The sequence below is a fragment of the Marmota flaviventris genome, chromosome 1 (assembly GCF_047511675.1).
Source record: "Marmota flaviventris isolate mMarFla1 chromosome 1, mMarFla1.hap1, whole genome shotgun sequence".
Taxonomy (NCBI): domain Eukaryota; kingdom Metazoa; phylum Chordata; class Mammalia; order Rodentia; family Sciuridae; genus Marmota; species Marmota flaviventris.
In genome coordinates, this window is record NC_092498.1 from 72569818 (window position 1) to 72589938 (window position 20121).

At 35.4% G+C, this 20121-nt stretch overlaps 1 protein-coding gene across 3 annotated transcripts in view; it reads right to left on the minus strand.

Annotated features, from left to right (window-relative positions):
• Dock4 (dedicator of cytokinesis 4) overlaps positions 1–20121 on the minus strand; it is a 439856-nt gene that overhangs the window by 81812 nt on the left and 337923 nt on the right. For all 3 annotated transcript variants that reach the window (XM_071613555.1, XM_071613553.1, XM_071613552.1), the window contains 2 exons: positions 15729–15827; positions 3230–3324 (listed from right to left, as the gene is read on the minus strand). In XM_071613555.1, the coding sequence (XP_071469656.1) occupies positions 3230–3324; positions 15729–15827 (194 nt within the window). The remainder of the gene's footprint in view (positions 1–3229; positions 3325–15728; positions 15828–20121) is intronic.

Genomic DNA, 20121 nt, shown 5'->3' on the forward strand with positions numbered 1-20121 from the left:
GATGGGTCAGTGAATGAATGGATGACCTCCGCTAAGAATCCATGATTTAACAAATTATTTATTTGCTATATACACCTATTGGAAACCCAAATTGGTTCATGTAAGACATGTTTGAGGCCAACATGCATATAAGATAAACAAAGCGAGAATCTGAAATTGGATGCGAAGGGTGAGAAAGATTTTACTGTCCTTAGCAGGCAAGTGTGTTGTAAGATTTATCTCCTTGAAAATATGCATGAAGCTGTGACTTTATTTTTGTACTTCATTTCACAATGTGGACAGGAAGGGGGTGGAGAGACACAGCTCTCAAAGTGTCCTGTATTTTTGGTATTCATGTTCCTTATGTTCCTTCTTTTTCAGATTGAGTGGTTATCCTCATCAGAAACATCTACTAAGAATTTAACAGTGGGCACAAAGTAGCTTTGCAGCATGCAAGAAAGAGGAAATGTCTTGACCTTATGGAATTTAGACTGGACACACTTCCTGTGCTATACAATTTTAGATATCTAGGTGGAAATAAACAAAAACCATAGAAATCGCCAGGTGTTTGGTCACAGGACTTCACATAAAGCAGGAAACCTATAAGATTTGAGACAACACAGCTGTGGATGAAAATTAAAGGCATTTACTTGAAAACATAGGGAAAAGGGGCCAACACCTGAGGGATGAGTCATTCAGATGAGTTTAAGGAAAGGGTAACCGACTTCCCAGCTAGCTGCTATCAGTTGGCCACATTCTAAGCACACAAAATGGGTTAATAAAATCGGAAGTTTGCATTTGAATGTCTCTTTCAGAAGCCCTGATCAAATGTTTGTCTAAGAAAGTTAATACTGTGGGAAAAAAGGTAGTCAGCTTCAGAGATGTAGATCTAGTTCCTGCAACTTGCTTCTACTCAGTTTAGCAAAGAGGAATTTGTTTCCTTTCCAGCATATGCTCTTTAACATATTTAAAATATTTTAGCATATTTCAGAAATATGTATTTTCTATCAATATTATGTATAGGTTAATAGTTTTCACAAAAAAGACATATAATTGAGGGCTTATTTCTGCACTATATTGCATTTACAGAGCAAGGCTAAGTCTTACATAGTTTTATAATTTGAATGGGGAATGGTTTGTACAGTTAAATGAGGACAGCAGAGTCTGGTAGAAGAGTACATGGTTTGTTCTACCTTGGCAGGTGCCTAAAATTCATGGAGTCCAGCAATCTGCCCTCAGCATTCACTTAATGGCAACATAATGGTACTGTTGCACTGAGCAAAGGCTTTTTGTCTTTTTTTTTTTTTTTTGAGCAAAGGCAGAAGACTTTTGGGGTTTGTTATGGGGAAAGTTCTTGTTTAAATATATGACAACACAGAGCTCACCTCTTAAAAAAAAATCATGTTCCTATGTGGTTAACACTGTAGATGAGTAATATACATGACCATGCACATCTTTATAAACCGAGTAGGGATTTTTAGGTGGGGCAGACAGAGACAGTATTTAATATCAAAAAGTCATATTCTTGTCCTGATTTTCAGCAAGCTCAAGCAAAGCCTGTGTACCTAAGGAAGAAAATGTTAAATGTACTTTCACTTTGAATTTCTGCTACTGGAAATTCTAATTTAAACCAAAAAGTTCTTTGGCACATGGGGCAGAACGACCAAATGCTGATTTTATGTGATGGTGACACAGGGCCACCTGAATCACTTCCCATCTGGTTCCTTGGATCACTTCATAGTCCTCTACAAGTACCAGAATGTTTGATCTTTATTAGCAAGTCCAGAAATATGAGCAAAAGCTCCAACTTCAATCTGTAGCATCTAGACATTCAGAGGAATTGATATTGATTCTACTCACAGATATCAAAACTAAAATATATGCTAAATTCTGAGGAGAGCTGTTTCATTACTCTCAATTAGTCTTCAAAATGGAAAAGCTGCTTTACTTATGTAAAATATAATATGCCATATTATACTATTTGTTACTTCACAAAGTTTTTAACACATCATGTTAACACCTCCAAGTCTATAAATGTGTACTGCAGCAGAAGCCATATGAAGCATATCTAATCAAAACTGAATCCTGTGTTCTGGGGCTCTCAGCACCACTGTACCTGGGCATCTGGGGAAGACATATGGTAACCTTGGCCTACGGATAGGTGTGTTGAGAATCCAACCTTCATCCTGAGGATGAGGGAGTTGGCATTTGGAGAAGAGGGAAAAGGAGAAGCAGGCAAGCTTGGGCTTGGAAAGTAGGAATGTTAATGAAATAGAGTAAATAATGAGATTGGAAGTGAAGACCAGGTTAGTTTCCTAAAGAACTTATGTTCATTCTTTCTCCTGAGACTAGGAAGACAGGAAGCTGAGATAGCATATGAACTCATGACATTGTGTTCTATGGAAACGGTGCCTAACATTTTCTCGATGTACCCTAATCTCCTGTTCTAGCTCCTGTTCCTTCAGATCATTTTATTTTTTTGCTGGATATGCCTCGTATCAGGTAATTTTATCAACTCTTAGGGACTCAGATATTAACTTTACACTAATAATTTCCCAAATGTCTGTAACTAGTTCTGAACTTTCCTCAGAGCACTATTTTCAGTTCCTTAATGGCCATGTTGCTTGGATAAATAAAATAAATTCCAATCTTCATATGTCTAAAGCAAGGATCATGTCTCATTTCTGGAGATCAGCAGATAGTAGATGCTTAATGTATTTTGTTGTGGGTAAAAAGAACTAAGAAGGATGAGAAATGACTCAAATGTCCAGCAATAGGGACCTAGCTAAATAAACTATGATATATCCATTCAATTGGATATTATTCAGTCAGAAATGAAAAAAAAAACCATAAAAGAATGAGAGGCTTTTTTATCTCCTGCGATTTATAAGTATAAGAGCAAGTCCAGAGCAAAATAATGCTGTCTGCTTGACTACGTATAAAGGAACTGTGGAAAAACTGTAAGAAACAGATAAGAATGGTTGCTACAGGCAGGCTGTTCTAGGGGGTAGAAAAGATCCAGTAGGTAGGGAATGGGATTTCTCAATGCATACTCTGTAATATTATTTGATTTTTGAATGATATTAATACATTCAAAACAAAATAATAACTCAAGACAAATTGTAATAATAATAAAAAAGAACCCTAGGATTTAGAGAATTAAAACTGGAAATAAAATAAAAAGGCCATTATTTACTCTCCTTTTCCTCTATACATTGAGCCCCAATTATCATGAACTAAAATGTCTTACTTGTTAGCAACCAAGCGCATGACAGTCCAGTCCTTTGGAAACATCTCTGGGCGTATCAATATTCGGAACACAGTAAATATCTGCAGCAGGAAATCCTTGGATAAGGAGAAAGTACAACATTTTACTGATTGAGCATAACTGTCAATACACACAGAGAGACAGACAGTACTGCTGTTATCGTTTCTAAAGCAATGACAGAGAAGAAGGGCACCTTTCTTTCATAATATACTCAGGAGCAGGAATATCACTTTCCCACTTTCAGCACCCAAAGCCACGGGCCTGCCGCTCTGCCCAAACACTGTCTTCTGTTTTCTGCTTGGGCACAGTAGAAATGACTTTTCATTTCTCTTTGCAAGCTCTAAAAATCTAGGTTCTAGAAACAACTTGGAAGATTAGCAGGCAAATATATTCTGTTTCTTCTATTATAGCATCTTAAACATCAGAACTTTTCAACCCAAGGAACAGTAAGCTGTACTGGTTTAGTTAAGTAAGCACTGAAATTTAAAGTTATGTTCATCAAAAAGCCTCTTATACAAAAACCTGTTTTTTTAGAGAGTGTTCTCAAGATGCAGTTTTAAGAGAATGTGTGCAGGTTATAGAATCTGAGTGAATTTTCCTGAGTGTGCTATGCAGATTAAACTCAAATAAAACATGTGCTAAGTTGAGCCCAGTGACTGGCTGAATTATCCTCCTAGAGACCCCAAGCCATAGAGTAGTGGCATTACTGTCATCTTACTCTGAAACTGATCACCTGACACTGTCCCTCCCCATTTCTTCTTTCTCTTTTTATTTAAAATTTTTCTGTTTTAAATTGACAGACAATATTGTATATTTTCATCATGTACATGATGCAGATGGTTAAATCTAGCTAATTAAAAATGAATGACCTCAGGTAGTATCATTTTTGTGGTGAGAACACATAATACTCTTGACAAGAAGCTGTCCTGAGACGTGGACACATCACTCCTTTAAACACTGCAAGGGGGGGGGGGCAAGTGCTTCAGCACATGATACTTCCAAGGGGAACAGGGAAGTAACACGGTGTAGGGAGTGAAATGGAGCCCTCCATACTCAAAGAGGAGCTGGCTCAGCTAGCTTTGATTTAAATTTGTTAACCAGAAAACATAAAGTTTTTTTTTTCATAACCTTAAGTCATTTTAGAAAAATATATTCCTCTAGCAATCTAATTGAAGGCAACAGCATGGTGTTGCTTACCAAACAAAAAGTGACTCAAAACAGAATATTTTTATTTATCAAACCAACAACACACTATGTTAAATATGTAAGCTGCTTAGATATAAGATTACAATTGTCACTCATATCAACAGAAGATAGAAAGAATCTAAAAACTGAGAACCATGTGTTAGCTTTTCTTTTTTTTCCTCCACATTCTAACAGCTTCCATCAAGCCCATAAATATTGTGACAAGAATTTATTTTAGCTTCTTTGGCATCAACACACATATGTTGATATGTAGTATGCGCCATGTGGAAACATTCCCACTAGGTCATCTGCTTTTAAATGGCCACACGGATCCTGCCCATGTCTCAAAAATGAATAGAAGCAGTGCTTCCAAAACATGTTTCACTGCAGGTCAGATAATTTTGTGGGCTGGGGGTAAATCTTAGTGGGTGAGTGAGTGCTTAGCATGCACAAGGCCTAGGTTCCATACTTAATGTCCCCCCAGATGTTTTGGAGGGGAAACACTTCACATTCTAGCATTCCCTTGAGATAGTAGATTATTAGCATAATATAATTATGAACAACCCTTCTAAAAGCATTTCTCAAAGTTGTTCTAATGGTTTTTCAGTTGCTTCTTTTTGAGTTTCTCAGACATCAATACATATGATGACTGCAAAAAATGAGTCTGCATTTGTCTTTCAAAGGTTTCCTATTTTGTTGTTTGTTTAAACAGATATGAAAGAAGAGTGAATGCAGGGAGTCATTTGTTTTTCCTAGTCTACAATTAGGAGTTCAAATAATTCTAAAATATGGAAGTTTCATCTTCTCACTTCACAACTTAACAGCACTGGACTCTGGCAGCACCCTTGGTTGTGATGGTTGTATGTGTGTGTGGTGGTTTTGTGTGTGTGTGAGTGTGTGTGTTTGTGTGTGTGCATGCGCTACTGTGATGTCAGTAGCAAAGTTGGGTATAAGGGTTGGCTAAAGGAGATAAGACATTTATCCTACAGGCTAGCAACCTCAGTTGTTCTTGCGTAGGGCTGGGGACAAAGGAAAGGCTATTTCTGACATAGGAGGTGGGAACAGACGACTTGTTTCCGTGCCATCCCATTTTAATATTCCCATTTATCTCTCAGAATAAAAGGCTGTGGCAGCGTGTGACATCATACCCATGCCTCTATATTGTCATAAATCTTTATTTCTCCTAAGAAAACTTTTCAGTGTCTTGAGTAGCTTTCTAAGGTACCCATTTAAGTGTTATTTACATTTATGGAACCAAAAACAACCATTGGAAGAAGAAGGGGCGAGAAAACATTAAACTGAGAATCAGAAAAATCTAGATTTGAATTCTAGCTGAACTCCTGTGGCAACTTAGTAAACTTTTTTCATAACTGAGCTTTCATACTTGGAAAATGTGAGGGCTTTAGGGTTAGTATGATCACCTATCTATTCCTACCTATTCATACAGTACCATCCAATTTTTCTTATTTCTCAACTGTAGGCTAATGTTTTATCTGACCTCACTGAGATGACACAAACGCTGCCCATTGTGGTACTCACATACAATTTAGTCCAGAGAGGGTTTGTCAACTCCCAAGCAACAGATTTCATTTCATTAATAAGTTCCAAAATTCTAAAGCACTGAGACCTGAATGCTAGATTCCACAGCACCTCCTTCTTCCTGTCCCCAGTACAGTGCTATTTCCTTTCTGTCCTCTAAGTACTTTCCAGCTCCAGTCATTTCACTAAATATGTGGTTTTGCATAGACAGACACAATTATTTTGTTCATCTGACTAAGCTACAGATTCTTTTTATAGATTAATAAAAAGAACACTTCCATGTCTATAATATTCCAATTTGGACAGCACACAGAAATGTGTTTCATATGCCACCATTTAAAAATTGGCAGATCTGGAGCAGCTTCTTTTTTCCTGCTTATTTATTTTACATAGCACAACATGGCAATTTAATTATATTATTGTCATTCTTTAAATCAGGGTTCAAAAGGAAAAAAGAAAAACTTTGGAGAATTACTTTTTTGGTAACACAAGAGATTCAAAGAAGACAGTTTATATTAAAATCTTCCCAAACAACAAAAAGGTCTGTGTTGAAATAAAAAAAGAAAGCAGGAGTTGTTGCTATGATTTTAGAAATGATCACTGACATTTATTCATTTATAAATCCTGGGTGTTTTATTATGTGCCTGGCACCATGTTAGATGCTGGGGACACTTGGTTAAAGTGTGATATATTATTTATTCATACACCAAGTATTTATGAAGTGCCTGTGACATGCCACACCACAGCAGCTAAATGCTTTCTTTGCTTTGTGGCGCTCACATTTGGTGGAAGAGATGAATGTTAATCTAATAAACACACAGATGTGTGCATGCTCCATGAAAGAGGGTACATCAGAGGGCCAGATATTCCATGCAGTAGGAGAATGCAAGAGAAGGGATAGTAAATGGGGTTGAAGTCGGGTGCAGTGGCATACACCTGTAATCCCAGTGGCTCAGGAAGCTGAGGCAGGAGGATCATGAGTTCAAAGCCAGCCTCAGCAATGGGGAGGTGCTTAGCAACTCAGTGAGACTAAATAAAATACAGTGGACAAGCACCCCTGAGTTACATTCCAAAAAAAGAAATGGGGTTGAGAGATAAATAAAGCAGGATAAAGAGAGGACAAATAAATAAAAGATAAGTAAACAGGGAGAGATGAAAGATAAAATAAAATTTCATAACTTTTCTACCGTAAGGAGTTTGGAATTTGCTCTAAGGGCAATGTGGAGACATTGAAGGGTTTTATGCAAAAATGTAGAGGGTAAACTTTTGTGTTTTAGAAAGATTTTATGACTGTATACATGACATTATAATATTAACAATAGCACAAGACAGAAATTACGACCATGAAACCAAAGAGGCAAGACACAGAGAAGACATGAGTTAAAACATCCAGAAAATAAAACACCACGAGGCAGGCAGACAGATAAAGAACAATGAATAGGACAGATCTTTCTAGAAACACCGTTTCTTCAATTATGATTTATACCATCATTAGGTGTTATTTTTAAAATTCATCATAAATTTACAATGTGTAATATCCTCGATATGGGGTTTGAATTAAATTAAAGGGTGCTAATAATCCTTATCACATTAAAATTTACATCCTTAAAATGGAATAATTAAGTATATTATGCAAAATAAACTCCCAAAATGTCTTTAATCTTTGAGAGTGACAGAACTATTTCTCTGTAATCAATATATTCAAATAAAGACAATAAGTCAAAATAATTACATGGAAAAAGATGGCTTATTGAAGCAGGCAGAAATCTATTCAGAGGGCTCATTCATTCAACAAAGATTTAAAGTTCCAGACTCTGTGCTTAAGACACAAAAACATGATCCCTGTTCACAGTCATTGAAAACAAAATAAATGGCAAATAATCAGTATGCTGTTAAGTGTTAAGAAAGGGGTGGACCACAGTCTTTGGAAGCTTCATCATGAAAGTGAAATCTGAACTGGATTTTGTAGCATGAGTGGAAATCAGGGAAGAGATGGATAGGTTATATATTTCATAAACAAAGTAATAGCGGAATAGGCATTTCAAATAGAAAGAACAAAAGGAATCAGAGGAATCAGGAATTATAAACATGCTTTGTTAGGAATATATAAGTAGTTTTAAGTGGCTGGAGTAGAAGTTCTTTGAAAGGAAATGGAGGATAATAGGTTGGAAGGTAGACTGAAGATAGGGACAATGTGACAAGGAGACTGGTCTTTGTTCTCTAGGTAACAGGAAATGCTCAGTTTTAAGGCTGGATCAAAGTTTGATCAGATACAATTTTTTTTTTTTAAAGAGAGAGAGAAGAGGGAGAGAGAGAGAAAGAGAGAGAGGGAGAGGGAGAGAGAGAGAGAATTTTTTAAATATTTATTTTTCAGTTTTCGGTGGACACACAACATCTTTATTTTATTTTTATGTGGTGCTGAGGATTTTATTTTTATGTGGTGCTGAGGATCGAACCCAGCGCCCCACGCATGCCAGGCAAGCACGCTACTGCTTGAGCCACATCCCCAGCCCAATTTTTTTTTTTTTAAAGCTAGTGGGCCAGCGAGCTTTAGGACGGCAATGGAATGTTATAATAGTGCTGTACTTTTATAATCTCATGCTTACACCAAGTTTCCCATGGTTCTATATGAAAAGTCATAATCAACAAAAGAAGAGGAGTGAAACTGCTGTATATACATGAAATACCAAAAATTTGGACAAAACTTAAGTCCTCAGCATGAGGGGGGTGAATAATAAGATATTACTGACTACAGAAAGAGGAAAAAAAATACTTAATTGCTAACCCAGTCTTTGCTTTTTGTTTGTGTTAGAATTATGTAATGTACAGAAGGAAAAAAATTAAAACAATTCAGAGTGCCAGCCCTCAGGTCTTCTCCCACACACCTGTATTCTGACTCTGTGACTCGCACTACTCACGCACAGGTACCCGAGGGCCAAGAAGAAGCAGTGGCCTATGCCAAAACCCAGAAATCACGTAAACAGTAACCCTATGGACTTCCAGGTTCTTTAAGCATGGATGGAGTTAAAGCATTATTTAGTCTCAGTAGACACTAGAGAACTACACACTTTCAATGTTCATTTTGATTTAGAGAATCTTTGGGAAATGCTAAGACAAATCTTTCTTTGAAATGATAAGAAAAAAGAAAAAAAAAGCAGTGATGCTAGGAATAAAAACCAAAAATAGTCATTTGAGAATCTTAATATGTAATTTGTAAGTATCAATTAAAATTTAAAATATGTATATACTATGACCCAATAATTCTACTTCCAGGTATTAATACTACAGCAATAAGGACACAGGTCCATAGAGATGTGTGTATTTGTGTGTGTGTGTGTGTCTGTGTATTTACTGCAAGATCCTCTCTGGTTGCAAAAATCAGAAACATTTTAAATGTTCATCACAAGAATGATTAAAGTTGTGGGCTGGGGTTGTGTCTCAGTGGTAGAGCACTTGCCTAGCATGTGTGAGGCACTGGGTTTGATCCTTGGCACCACATAAAAATAAATAAAAAAAGTTATTCTGTACATTTATAACTGGAAAAAAATGGCTAAATTGTGTAGAATCTAAATAATGAGGTTCAGAAAAATGACGTACTGGGATATATACTATCCATGAGATACTGTTGTGCCAAAAAAAAAAAAAAAAAGGACAGTACAAGAAGAATGAAATGATCTCACTTTTAAAAAACGTATGGACACAGCATAGAACGTAGTCTAGGAGGATATACATCATCTATAGCTAGCTCTGGGAATTAGGGAACATTGCAGGAGGGAAGAGGACAAGGTGTGGTTTGAGTATGTCCCCCAGAAGTTCATTTGTTGGAACTTTAATTCCTAGTGGGAGGTGTGTGGGTCAGAGGCAGGGCCCTCATGAATGGATGAATGCCTTTCTCTCATGACTGAGTTCTTGCTCATGCATGACTGGCTGAATTCTAAGAGCAAGTTGTTATAAGTCAAGTCCATCCCTTGTGTTCTTTCTTCTTTGCAAAAATATTCACTTGCCTGTCTGCTTTCCACCATGAGTTGAGGTAGAATGAGGCCCTTGAGAGAAGCCAAGCAAATGCCGGAACCATGCCCTTGGACTTTCCAGCCCTAAGAACTGTGAATGTAAACACATGTCTTTTCTCTAAAAATTCTCCAGTGTCAGGCATTCTATTATAGCAACAGAAAATGAACTAGGACAGGACATACATTATGATTTTCACTTTTTGAAACAGTATAGAGTTATGTGGGATTTTTAGTGTCTAATCCAAATATCAGTTACACTTTTCACTAACTAGTACTTTATTAATTCGTATCTTAACTTATTGATAGTTTCTTTATTCATTTAATTTCTAACCTAAATGTAGACACAAGCTTGCCTCCACCCCCCCCCCCAAAGAAAAACCCCTCCCCCTCTCATTTGGTCTTTCTCAGATACTTCCACTCTATGACTAGAAATACCTTATTAATCTTAAAAAAATCGACAAATAAAATTTTGTGCATTTTGATAGCAAATATTTTCATTTAGAAAAGTACAGTAAAGCTCAGGGAAGAGCTGAATTCAGCTGCCTAAGCAAAGAGGTTGTAAGTTACTAGAATTCCCATCTCTCTCAATAACTTGGGAATAAGAATAACTGCATCAATCCATCTTCCAATGAGGGGGAACGAAATGTGTTACTACAAGAGACTTGCAGACAGTGTTTAGCAGCATGTCTGGCTTATGATTGTGGGGGTGGGGTGGAGAGGTGTTCTTTAACTGTTAGTCATTATTCTTGTTGTTTAAACATAGCACGTTCGTTTGTATTGATTTAGATAACCTTTATAGCAGACTGCTTAATTAGCCTTAATATTACTTTTGTGTAACCAACAATACTCAAGAAGTGTTTGCTGAATCAAGTAACTGGCATCTGTAATACAGTAAGGGGGACTGGCGAGGGGCGCAGTGATGCACACCTGCAATCCCAACTATTCAGGAGGCTGAGGCAGGCAGATTGAAGTTCAAGGTCAGTCTGGGCAAATTAGTGAGATCCTGTTTCAAAATAAATAAAAAGGTCTGAGGATGTAACTCAGTGGTATAGTGCTCCTGGTTTCAGTACCCAGTACCACAAAAAGAGCAACATCAACAATGTTAGGGACTCACTCATGGGGTTCCTTTGAGAAGTAAATGCGTTAATATTAATCAACTGCTTAGAACAGTGCCTGGTATATATTAAATTCTATACAAAATGTTACTATTCCTTAGTTCCTCTACTGCAACATAAAAATTTAAAAAAGATTATAAAATTTTTTGGTTTTCAGGAGACTGGGGTTGTGGCTCAGTAGTAGAGTGCTTGTTGGCATGTGTGAGTCCCTGGGTTCGATACTCAGTACCACATATAAAGAAACAAAGTAAAAAATCCATTGGCAACTAAAAAATATTTTTAAAAATTTTTTTTTGGTTTTCTAATCCATTCAGCTGTATAATCTGACCTGAACAATTTGTAATCTTTATTTATTCTTCCTCTTGAGTGAACATTTTGTTATTGAAGATCCTGATGGAGGTGCTATACTATAAAATACAGTAAATGCATTATCTTATCTCTCTGAAGTTGCAAAAATTCTGGCTTCCAAAATGCATTTGGTACTAAGAACTTTAGATAGGGGATTATGGATTAATGTTATTATCTTTAAAACAATGTAATATAGCTTTGAGGAATATAATAGCCAAGGCTATTCAGCTTTGCAGAAAATTGAGAACAGAAAAAACTTATTGAAAGGTGGTGTCTTTTAATATGTGGATTAACATCTGATGACTCATTAGTCTTTAGCAAAGTAAATAAATGACCTCGAGCTGGCATTTACTCCAGTTATCTCCTTTCTAGTCCCACTCAGGTAAAGGGCTAATTCTTTCCCCTCCTGCTGCCTTGTCAGGGACCTCCCCTTTGTGAGAGGTGTGGCAGCCCTCTCTCCGTTTAGCTTCTCCCTCTCCATTGGCTCTAATCATTGATATTTAATCATGCTTAAGTCTCCTCCACTATACATACTGCTCTAACACCCAAAGTTATACATAAAGAGTCCCTTTAACTTATTCTTCTTGGAATATTACACGCTTCTGTTCCTTTATATCTTTTTCTTTTTTTTTTAATTCCTCAATTGCATGGTAGCATGGCTTTCACCTTCACCACTGAAATTGCTCATCAGCCTTCCCAATAATATCAATAATGTTACTTAACCTCTTTGAAGGAACAGGCACTAGTCACCACTCCCTTCTCTTTAATGCTTAGGATTCCACGTAAGTCCTTTTGAGTCTAGTTTCCTTGGATGTCTCATGATGTCAATTACTATTCACAGGCTGACAGTTGCCCAATCTGCCTCTGCAGCCCACCTCTCTCCTGAACCTCAGACACTGTCTACTAAACACCTCCAGCTGGATGTCCCCCAGGTGACCAAACTCAGACAAACTCAGAATTTACCTATGCTCCCAAACCTCAACATCTACTCCTTCTATGTCCCCCAATCAATGAATGGACCAACATTTAGCCTATTGTTAAAGAGTCTTGGAGTTATCTTCAGCTCCTTCATTTCTTTCACCTTTTAAAACATAGTTAGTTATCAAGTCCTGCCAATTCAACTTCCTAAATGTCTCCAGAATTTACTACCATGAGGTTCTCTGTTTCAGGCCACAGTCTCTTCTAGCTTAAATTACTACACCAAATTACTAGCTTAGATTACTACATCTTTATAGGGTTCTGCCTCCTATTTTCATCTTAGTTAATCCACTTCCAGACAGATACTGCAACTAGACAAACATGGTCATGTCTTTCCCTTTTAAAACCCTCAATAGCTACCAAATATTCTCAAAATAAAGTCTACATCCATTAACAAAGACTTATGTCTTAACAATTCTCTTTCTCAAACTCTATATTCTATTGAACAATCAATAAGCCAATTTCCCTCCTTCCCTTCCTCACTCTCTCCCTCGCTCCCTCTAAGGATTGAAGGAAAGGCCACATGTGTGCTAGGCAAATGCTTTAAAACTGAGATACATCCCTGGTCCTTTTTAAACTTTTTGATTTTGACACAGGTTCTCACTAAGGTGGCCAGGTTGACCTAAAATTTGAGATTCTCCTGCATCAGCATCCTGAGTAGCTGGGATTACAGGCATATGTCACCATACCTGGCTTCAACAAATATTTCCTCAATATTTATATGTGTTAGGGATGTTCTGGAATCTGACAAGAGAGGAATGAACCAGACAAAGCTTCAGATATAAGCTTCTTATAACCTAGTAGCTGGGTGGGTTGGAAAAATACATAAAATCATAAACAAAAATATTCAAGATTATAAGAAGTGTCAGAGCACTGAGGTGACATTTATTTATTTATCTATCTATCTATCTATCTATTTATTTATTTATTTTGCAGTGCTGAAGATCCTACTCAGGGCCTTGTGTATGCTAGGCAAACACTCTACCACTGAACTACATCTCTAGCCCAAGGTGATAATTGATAGCACACGCCTACTAATCTCTAGGTTCTCAATTGAGACATTCCTTGGGAAATTTTCCTGCTTCCTCGAGTCTATTGGCAGCAACTCCCAGATGCTCCAGAACACCATGTCCTTGCCTTATCCATCACCTGTAGGGTATCCATGTACACAATTATCTTATTCCCCCAACTGGAAGATATCTTGTGCTAGATTACAACCCCAGTGCCTGCTCAGTCCTTGCCATGCATAGGATTCTCAGTCTGATACAGACTAAGTATTTAGTATCATTAAATAACTCTGTTGTCTCAAGGCCAGCTAATTTTGAAGAGGGAAATATATGTCTTTTGAAAAAGTATGCTGGCCGACTGAAATAAAGCCCACATATAACACTTCACTGATTATTTCCATTTGCTTTATTATCAGTGAGAACACTAGAGCATAAAACTCAATACCTTGATTAAATTAATCATATCTTTCAATCCATGCTTCTTGGCTATTTTTAATTCCCAGGCTCTTTAAAAATATGTAGTCTTTTTATGAGAAATTTTGAAATATGAAGTCACAGACATCTTACGTAAAATCTAATTATTCTTCAACTGTATTAAATAGTCTCTGGTGAAAGTTAACTTCATGATTACCTTCCTTTTGATGTACCCACAGTGGTGTAAGTTCTAAGGCCTTTTATCTATTTAAAATTCTAAACTCAAGACTGAGTGAAAAAATGAAAACACCATGGCATATGACAATCAGGTGATGCTGTGTAGACTGTATCTGCAAAAAAAAATTGTTTTGCATGACTCGGCTTATGAACTATCAATTGCTCCAAGGTAAGAGAAAGAGTCTTCTGACATCATGCAGTATCTTCCAGGCACTTAAAAGTTAATAAGTAGAAAGAGAAAGTACTAGGGAATGATATAGATTAAAGTATGTTATGTGTGTGTACAAATATGGCATGATGAATTTCACTCTTATGTATAAATATAATTCACTAATAAAAAAGTCAGTAAGTGACCCCTATACACTATCCAAATAACTACCAATATTTCTCTAAGGCACTGTGATAGACCTCCCATCAATCAAACATTATAGTGTAATTGCATTGACCTATAATTCTCCATCAACCAGCATTTAAGCAATTCTCCCAATATGATAACTTACATATGCAGGTATCTGGAAAACTAAAGAGATGAAAGAGAAATAAAAGCAAATAAGGGCAGATGATAGGTCATTTCTCTGACTACAATCAACTTCTAAGCTTTTAGTGATATTATAAAGGAAGCATTATTGTTCCTCCAATACTAGATGTTTTTTGGCATACATTAGATTTTTATAACTTGACATCACTACTTTCTATTTAATGTCAGCCTGTCAGACTAGCATTTTGATTAGATTAAAGCTGATAAAGAATATCAAATAGAACTCTGCTTCTCTAGTCAGAAAGTTGCAACTAAAACTTCTCGATATGGTTCTACAGGGATGAAATCAGTCGCTGTGTTTATATAATCTCCCTTATTTTCTATATATATATATATAATTCTAATTTGTTATATATGACAGCAGAATGCATTATAATTCATATTACACATATAGAGCACAATTTTTCATCTCTGGTTGTATACAAAGTATATTTACACCATTTGTGGCTTCATACATGTACTGAGGATAATGATGTCCATCTCATTACACAATCTTTTTTACCCCCACATCCCTTCCCTTCCCTCCCTTTGCCCTTTCTAGAGTTGGATAAAGAAAATGTGGTATACATACACAATGGAATATTACTAAGTTATAAAAGAGAATAAAATCATGGCATTTACAGGTAAATGGATACAGTTGGAGAATATAATGCTAAGTGAAGTTATCGAATCCCCAAAAAACAAATGATGAATGTTTTCTCTGATATAAGGAGGCTGATTCATAGTGGGATTGGAAGGGGAAGCATGGGAGGATTAGATGATCTCCCCTATTTTCTACAAAGTTGATATTTTAGGTACACTTAACTAGAGTTAGTCTATTTGCTTTGTCTTCTTAGATCTGTTATTTTTTTTTCTAGTTTACTGAACTTGGAAGAAAGGTGTTTCAAATACTATGTCCTCCAAAAATCAGGGTTAATTACTTTGCTTGAGTAATACAAATCTTACAGAGCCAATGTAGCCAAGTGGATTTTTGAACAAGGCCAAGAGAAAAAAAAATAGTTTAGAATTCAATGGAAAGAGGTAAAGCAATTGTCAAGAAGCTATCTGAAGAGTGATAAGAACATGAAAAACTAAAAATATACATAAAAGAAAAAATTTAAAATAACTTACCCTTAATTCTTCTTTTGTATTGAAACTATCAAGAAGTTGTTGATAATGTCTGTCAGTCATTTGTCGTAATAGGGATAGAAGACAGGCAACAAATTCCCCCTATTAAAAAAAAAAAAAGAGGTATTTTTAAGGAAGGACATAAAAGAACACCAGTGATTTACTCTGAACTTTCCTCAAGGAGAATATTTTTTAAAAATTCATTATGATCCATATTCACTATATGAACTCTTCTTAATGTAAATTTGTACATTGCCTGTAATATCACAGCCAAAAATCTCTCCCTGAGGTGATTACCATTTACTTCATACTATGATTTTTTTTTTTTTTAACTTGGGCAGAAGTTTTTCACTTCAGGACTAATTCCATGCACTTGAGGGAAACTTATAAGGCCCATGATGATTTACTGAGCACTTAAAATACCTCCATTCATTATATTATTTGAGCCTTACATCAACTGGGGTATAATATTATTTAAAGAAGGCAAACTGCAGATTCAAATGGACTAAAAGACTTGCTCCAAATCACAAAGCTAAAAAGTGGCCGAGTTGGAGTTATCCGCAGATTCTTTTACTCCAAAGCTTTTTAACTAACTTCATGCTCTATTTTTGAATTCACATGACCTCCTCCAACTCATCAGAGTTGGCTTACTGACTGACAGGGTTCAGAGAAAGAAATGCATTGCATAATGATGATTTCAATCTCCCCTTTGAAAACGGTTCTAATAGCCATTCTTTATGCTTGGGTTCCATGTGATTTATTCCTACAAAGTCCAATTCTCAAAAATTAAAAATAAAAATGTATGCAGAGAATCCTTAGATTTGAAGACCTATGTAAAGTTGCTCTAACTTGCATTTTTAAATGCATTTCTAATTTAAAATTCTTTTGTTTTCAGTACAAACATTTTTACTTAGCAAATCATTCATCTATTTTTAAATAGAGTAATACCACTTAAAACAATATGAACACAGCAGGAAAAGCAATCTGTGGCAACTAACTGAATATTTACAGAAGTATTGTTTAGTTGGAATTTGTATCTTTGAATTTACATGGAAAAGGACTAAAGGCTCACATGTAAAATTGGAGACTAAATGCCCTGAGAAGTAGGATTTTCCAACAGAGTCAGCTGAGCTAGCACAGTCAAATGAATCTTTACCAGCTGCCATCGGAAGCCTGAGGATACAACTTCATGCATGAGAAGGCAACCCAGAACTCAAGTTGGTTCTTTGCAATATACAGATATGAAAAATGGTTTTGCTTGTACATTAGTTAGGGTAAATATTCAAGAAACTAATTAGTAGGGCCCAATAGAAATATCCTACAAACTCAACATATTATCTTGTTAATAAACCAAGGAATCTTTGATATTTCACATGAGATGGAAAATTTGAAGAAACAACTTTTGATCATTTAGTGCTTGTGTATGAAGAAACAGCCCAAGGCTAGAAAAATAACACTTAGGAAAGAACTGAGTGAACAATACCAAGAGTTCACATAGGACTCGAAATAGAATGAATGGACTACAAACTGTGAGATGAAATGTCATTGAATGGACAGTGCAAAAGAAAAGATCATTAAACTTACACATAGGGTCACAGAAATTCTCCAAAGTAAAGCATATACAGAAAAAAACAAAAACAAAAAACAACTGAGGAAGCAAAACAAACAAAAAGAAAAAATATCCCAGTGAATTATAGAAACAACTTCAAGTGGCAGAATCAACTTCAAGTAGCAGAATCAATCATCTATTATCTATCTATCTATCTATCTATCTATCTATCTATCTATCTATCTATCTATCTATCTATCTATGTAATTTGTGGCCCCAAAGAGGAATAGGGCAGAAAAAGCAAGTAAAGATGTAAGGGGAAAAAATCCTTTATATTCTTGAAAAACCAGAAACTATGTATCAAAAAAATTTCTACTAACCTCAAGTAAAAGAAATATCAAGGAAATTACACTGAAGTATATCATAATTTAACTGCTTATAGCCAGTGATAAGGAGAAAATTTTAACACTGGTCAGAGAAAAAAGATAAATTTCATACAGAGAAACAAAGATAAGGATGAGAGAAGATTTCTCTTGGGAACAATACAAGCTAAAATACAGTACAGCAACATTTTTAGAGTAATCAATGAGAGAACAACAGCTATCAACCAAGATTTATTATCCATTTCAAAAATGAAGAAAAAATACTTTCAAACCTACCAAAGCTTATTCATGGTTTCTATTCAGGTTCTAGGTAGTATAATAAGTCAAGAAAAAGAAATCAAAGAATACAAGTTTTAAAGGAATTTTTAAAAAACCTGTCTCAATTTACAGACAACATACTTGTATACATAGAAAATGCTATGGAATCTACAAAGAGCTGCTAGAATTTGTTGAGGCTGATGAGGTAGCTGAGTGGTAGAACACTTGCCTAGCATACCTGAGATCACAGGTTCAATCAAGAGCACCCCCCAAAAAAAGAAAAAGAAGAAAAAAGAAGTTTTTAATGTCCCAGGATATAAGTGTGAAAATATCAACTTCACTTCTATATACTAGAAATGAGGAATATAAAATTAAAATTTAAAATAACCCCCTTTATAATACCTTTAAAAATATGAAATTAATTAGTGGTCTATATAACACAAGAGGTATAAGCTTTGCATACCAAAGGCTATAAAACCCTGATGCAAGAAATTAAAGAACACCTAAATAAAAAGGAGAGATATCTTATATTCATGGATTGAGAGGGATTCAGTATTGTTAAGATATTAATACTTCCCACATTGACATGGGAACAATATAAGCAATTGTATTGTTCAATGCAATTCCAATCAATATTTCAGCAAATTTTACTGAGAATAGAAATTGACAAGCTAATTTAAATACATACATGGAAACGCAGAGGATCTAGAATAGTCAAAACAGCTTCAAAAGAAGAGCAAAGTTGTAGGGTTTATACTATCTGATTTTAAGACTTATTATAAAACATGGTAATCAAGAGAATATATTACAGGTGCTAAATAAATAAATAAATGGAACAATAGTCAAACCTATGAATAACCCAAATGTCTACCAACAAGCAAATAAACAAACACACTGTAGTCTATTCATACAATGGAATACTACTCATCAATAATAAGTAATGACTACTGACACACAAAGCAACAGAGATAAAACTCAAATAATTTCACTGTATGAAATAGGCTATAACAACACCTTTACCTCCTGTCAAGAAAAAAACAACCCCCTGAAACCAACAATAACTATATGTCATATGATTCTAGTTATATTAAAATTCTGGAGAATGGAAACATATGTATAGTACCAGATAATTTAATATAAAAATCAGGCAAATAGTTGCTGGGGGATGGAAAAGGATGGAGGAGCAAGACAGAACAAATAGAGAGGGCAAAAGGAAACTTGTGAGCAATGGCCCCATTCATTATCGTGACAACCGTGATGGACCATGGGTATACACATGTCAAAACACACCAAACTGTATATTTTAAACATGTGCAACTTATTATATGACAATTATTAACTCAATAAAAACTTCTCTATGATTTATACGGTGTAGAAGTTACTATGCTTTGATTGCATTGTTGAGTTTATTCCTTATTAATCTTGTTGGGTGGACAACTTCACTTTAAAGATACAATAAGTATTTGTTCAGGTTCAAAAGTTTACTCCAGCTTTCACAGCAAGCTGGCCTAGCCAAGATGTGAACCAATTATCTGTGGCTCTAGAAGTCAGCCCTCCGTGGCTTTCCTTCCAAATTCCCAGACTAATCTGATTTTATAGAGAAAATTTTATAGTGATTTTATAGAGAGCTTGGGGATTTAAATAGAACTAAGTACAACAACCTGTCTGTTGATAACTAATATTGACACTTTTCAATTTATTATGTCTCAATTTAAAAATGCAAATCTAATTGGTAGAAACCCAGTTTTTCATCGTTTAGTTTTTCTCTATCCTCAACAAACTATCCTTAATACATCTACTACATTCATATTCTTTTTTACTTTAACACAACATTCTGTGAATATTGAAATAATCTGAAGCTTGAAAAACTACATATTATTTGTAATAATATCAGTAAAAATGAGGAAAAAGTTCAAGAGTGAATAGACTTTCATTAGGTCTTTATAATCAATGGACATAGATAAACACCTCTTTGAATTCAGGTTATTAACTATGTATTTGTTATATCTGGCTGAGGCCCACTGCAAATAACTTACCATTCTGAAATATAATCCCTGGCACACTTATGGCACATTATCAAGCCCAACATCTATTTATATTTATTCACTTAATCAATTTAGGAACTTGAAGCACATTCAACCCTGGTGAGAGGATTAAATGTTTAATATTTTACTGATGTATCTTTTGACTACAATGTAATTTTTTT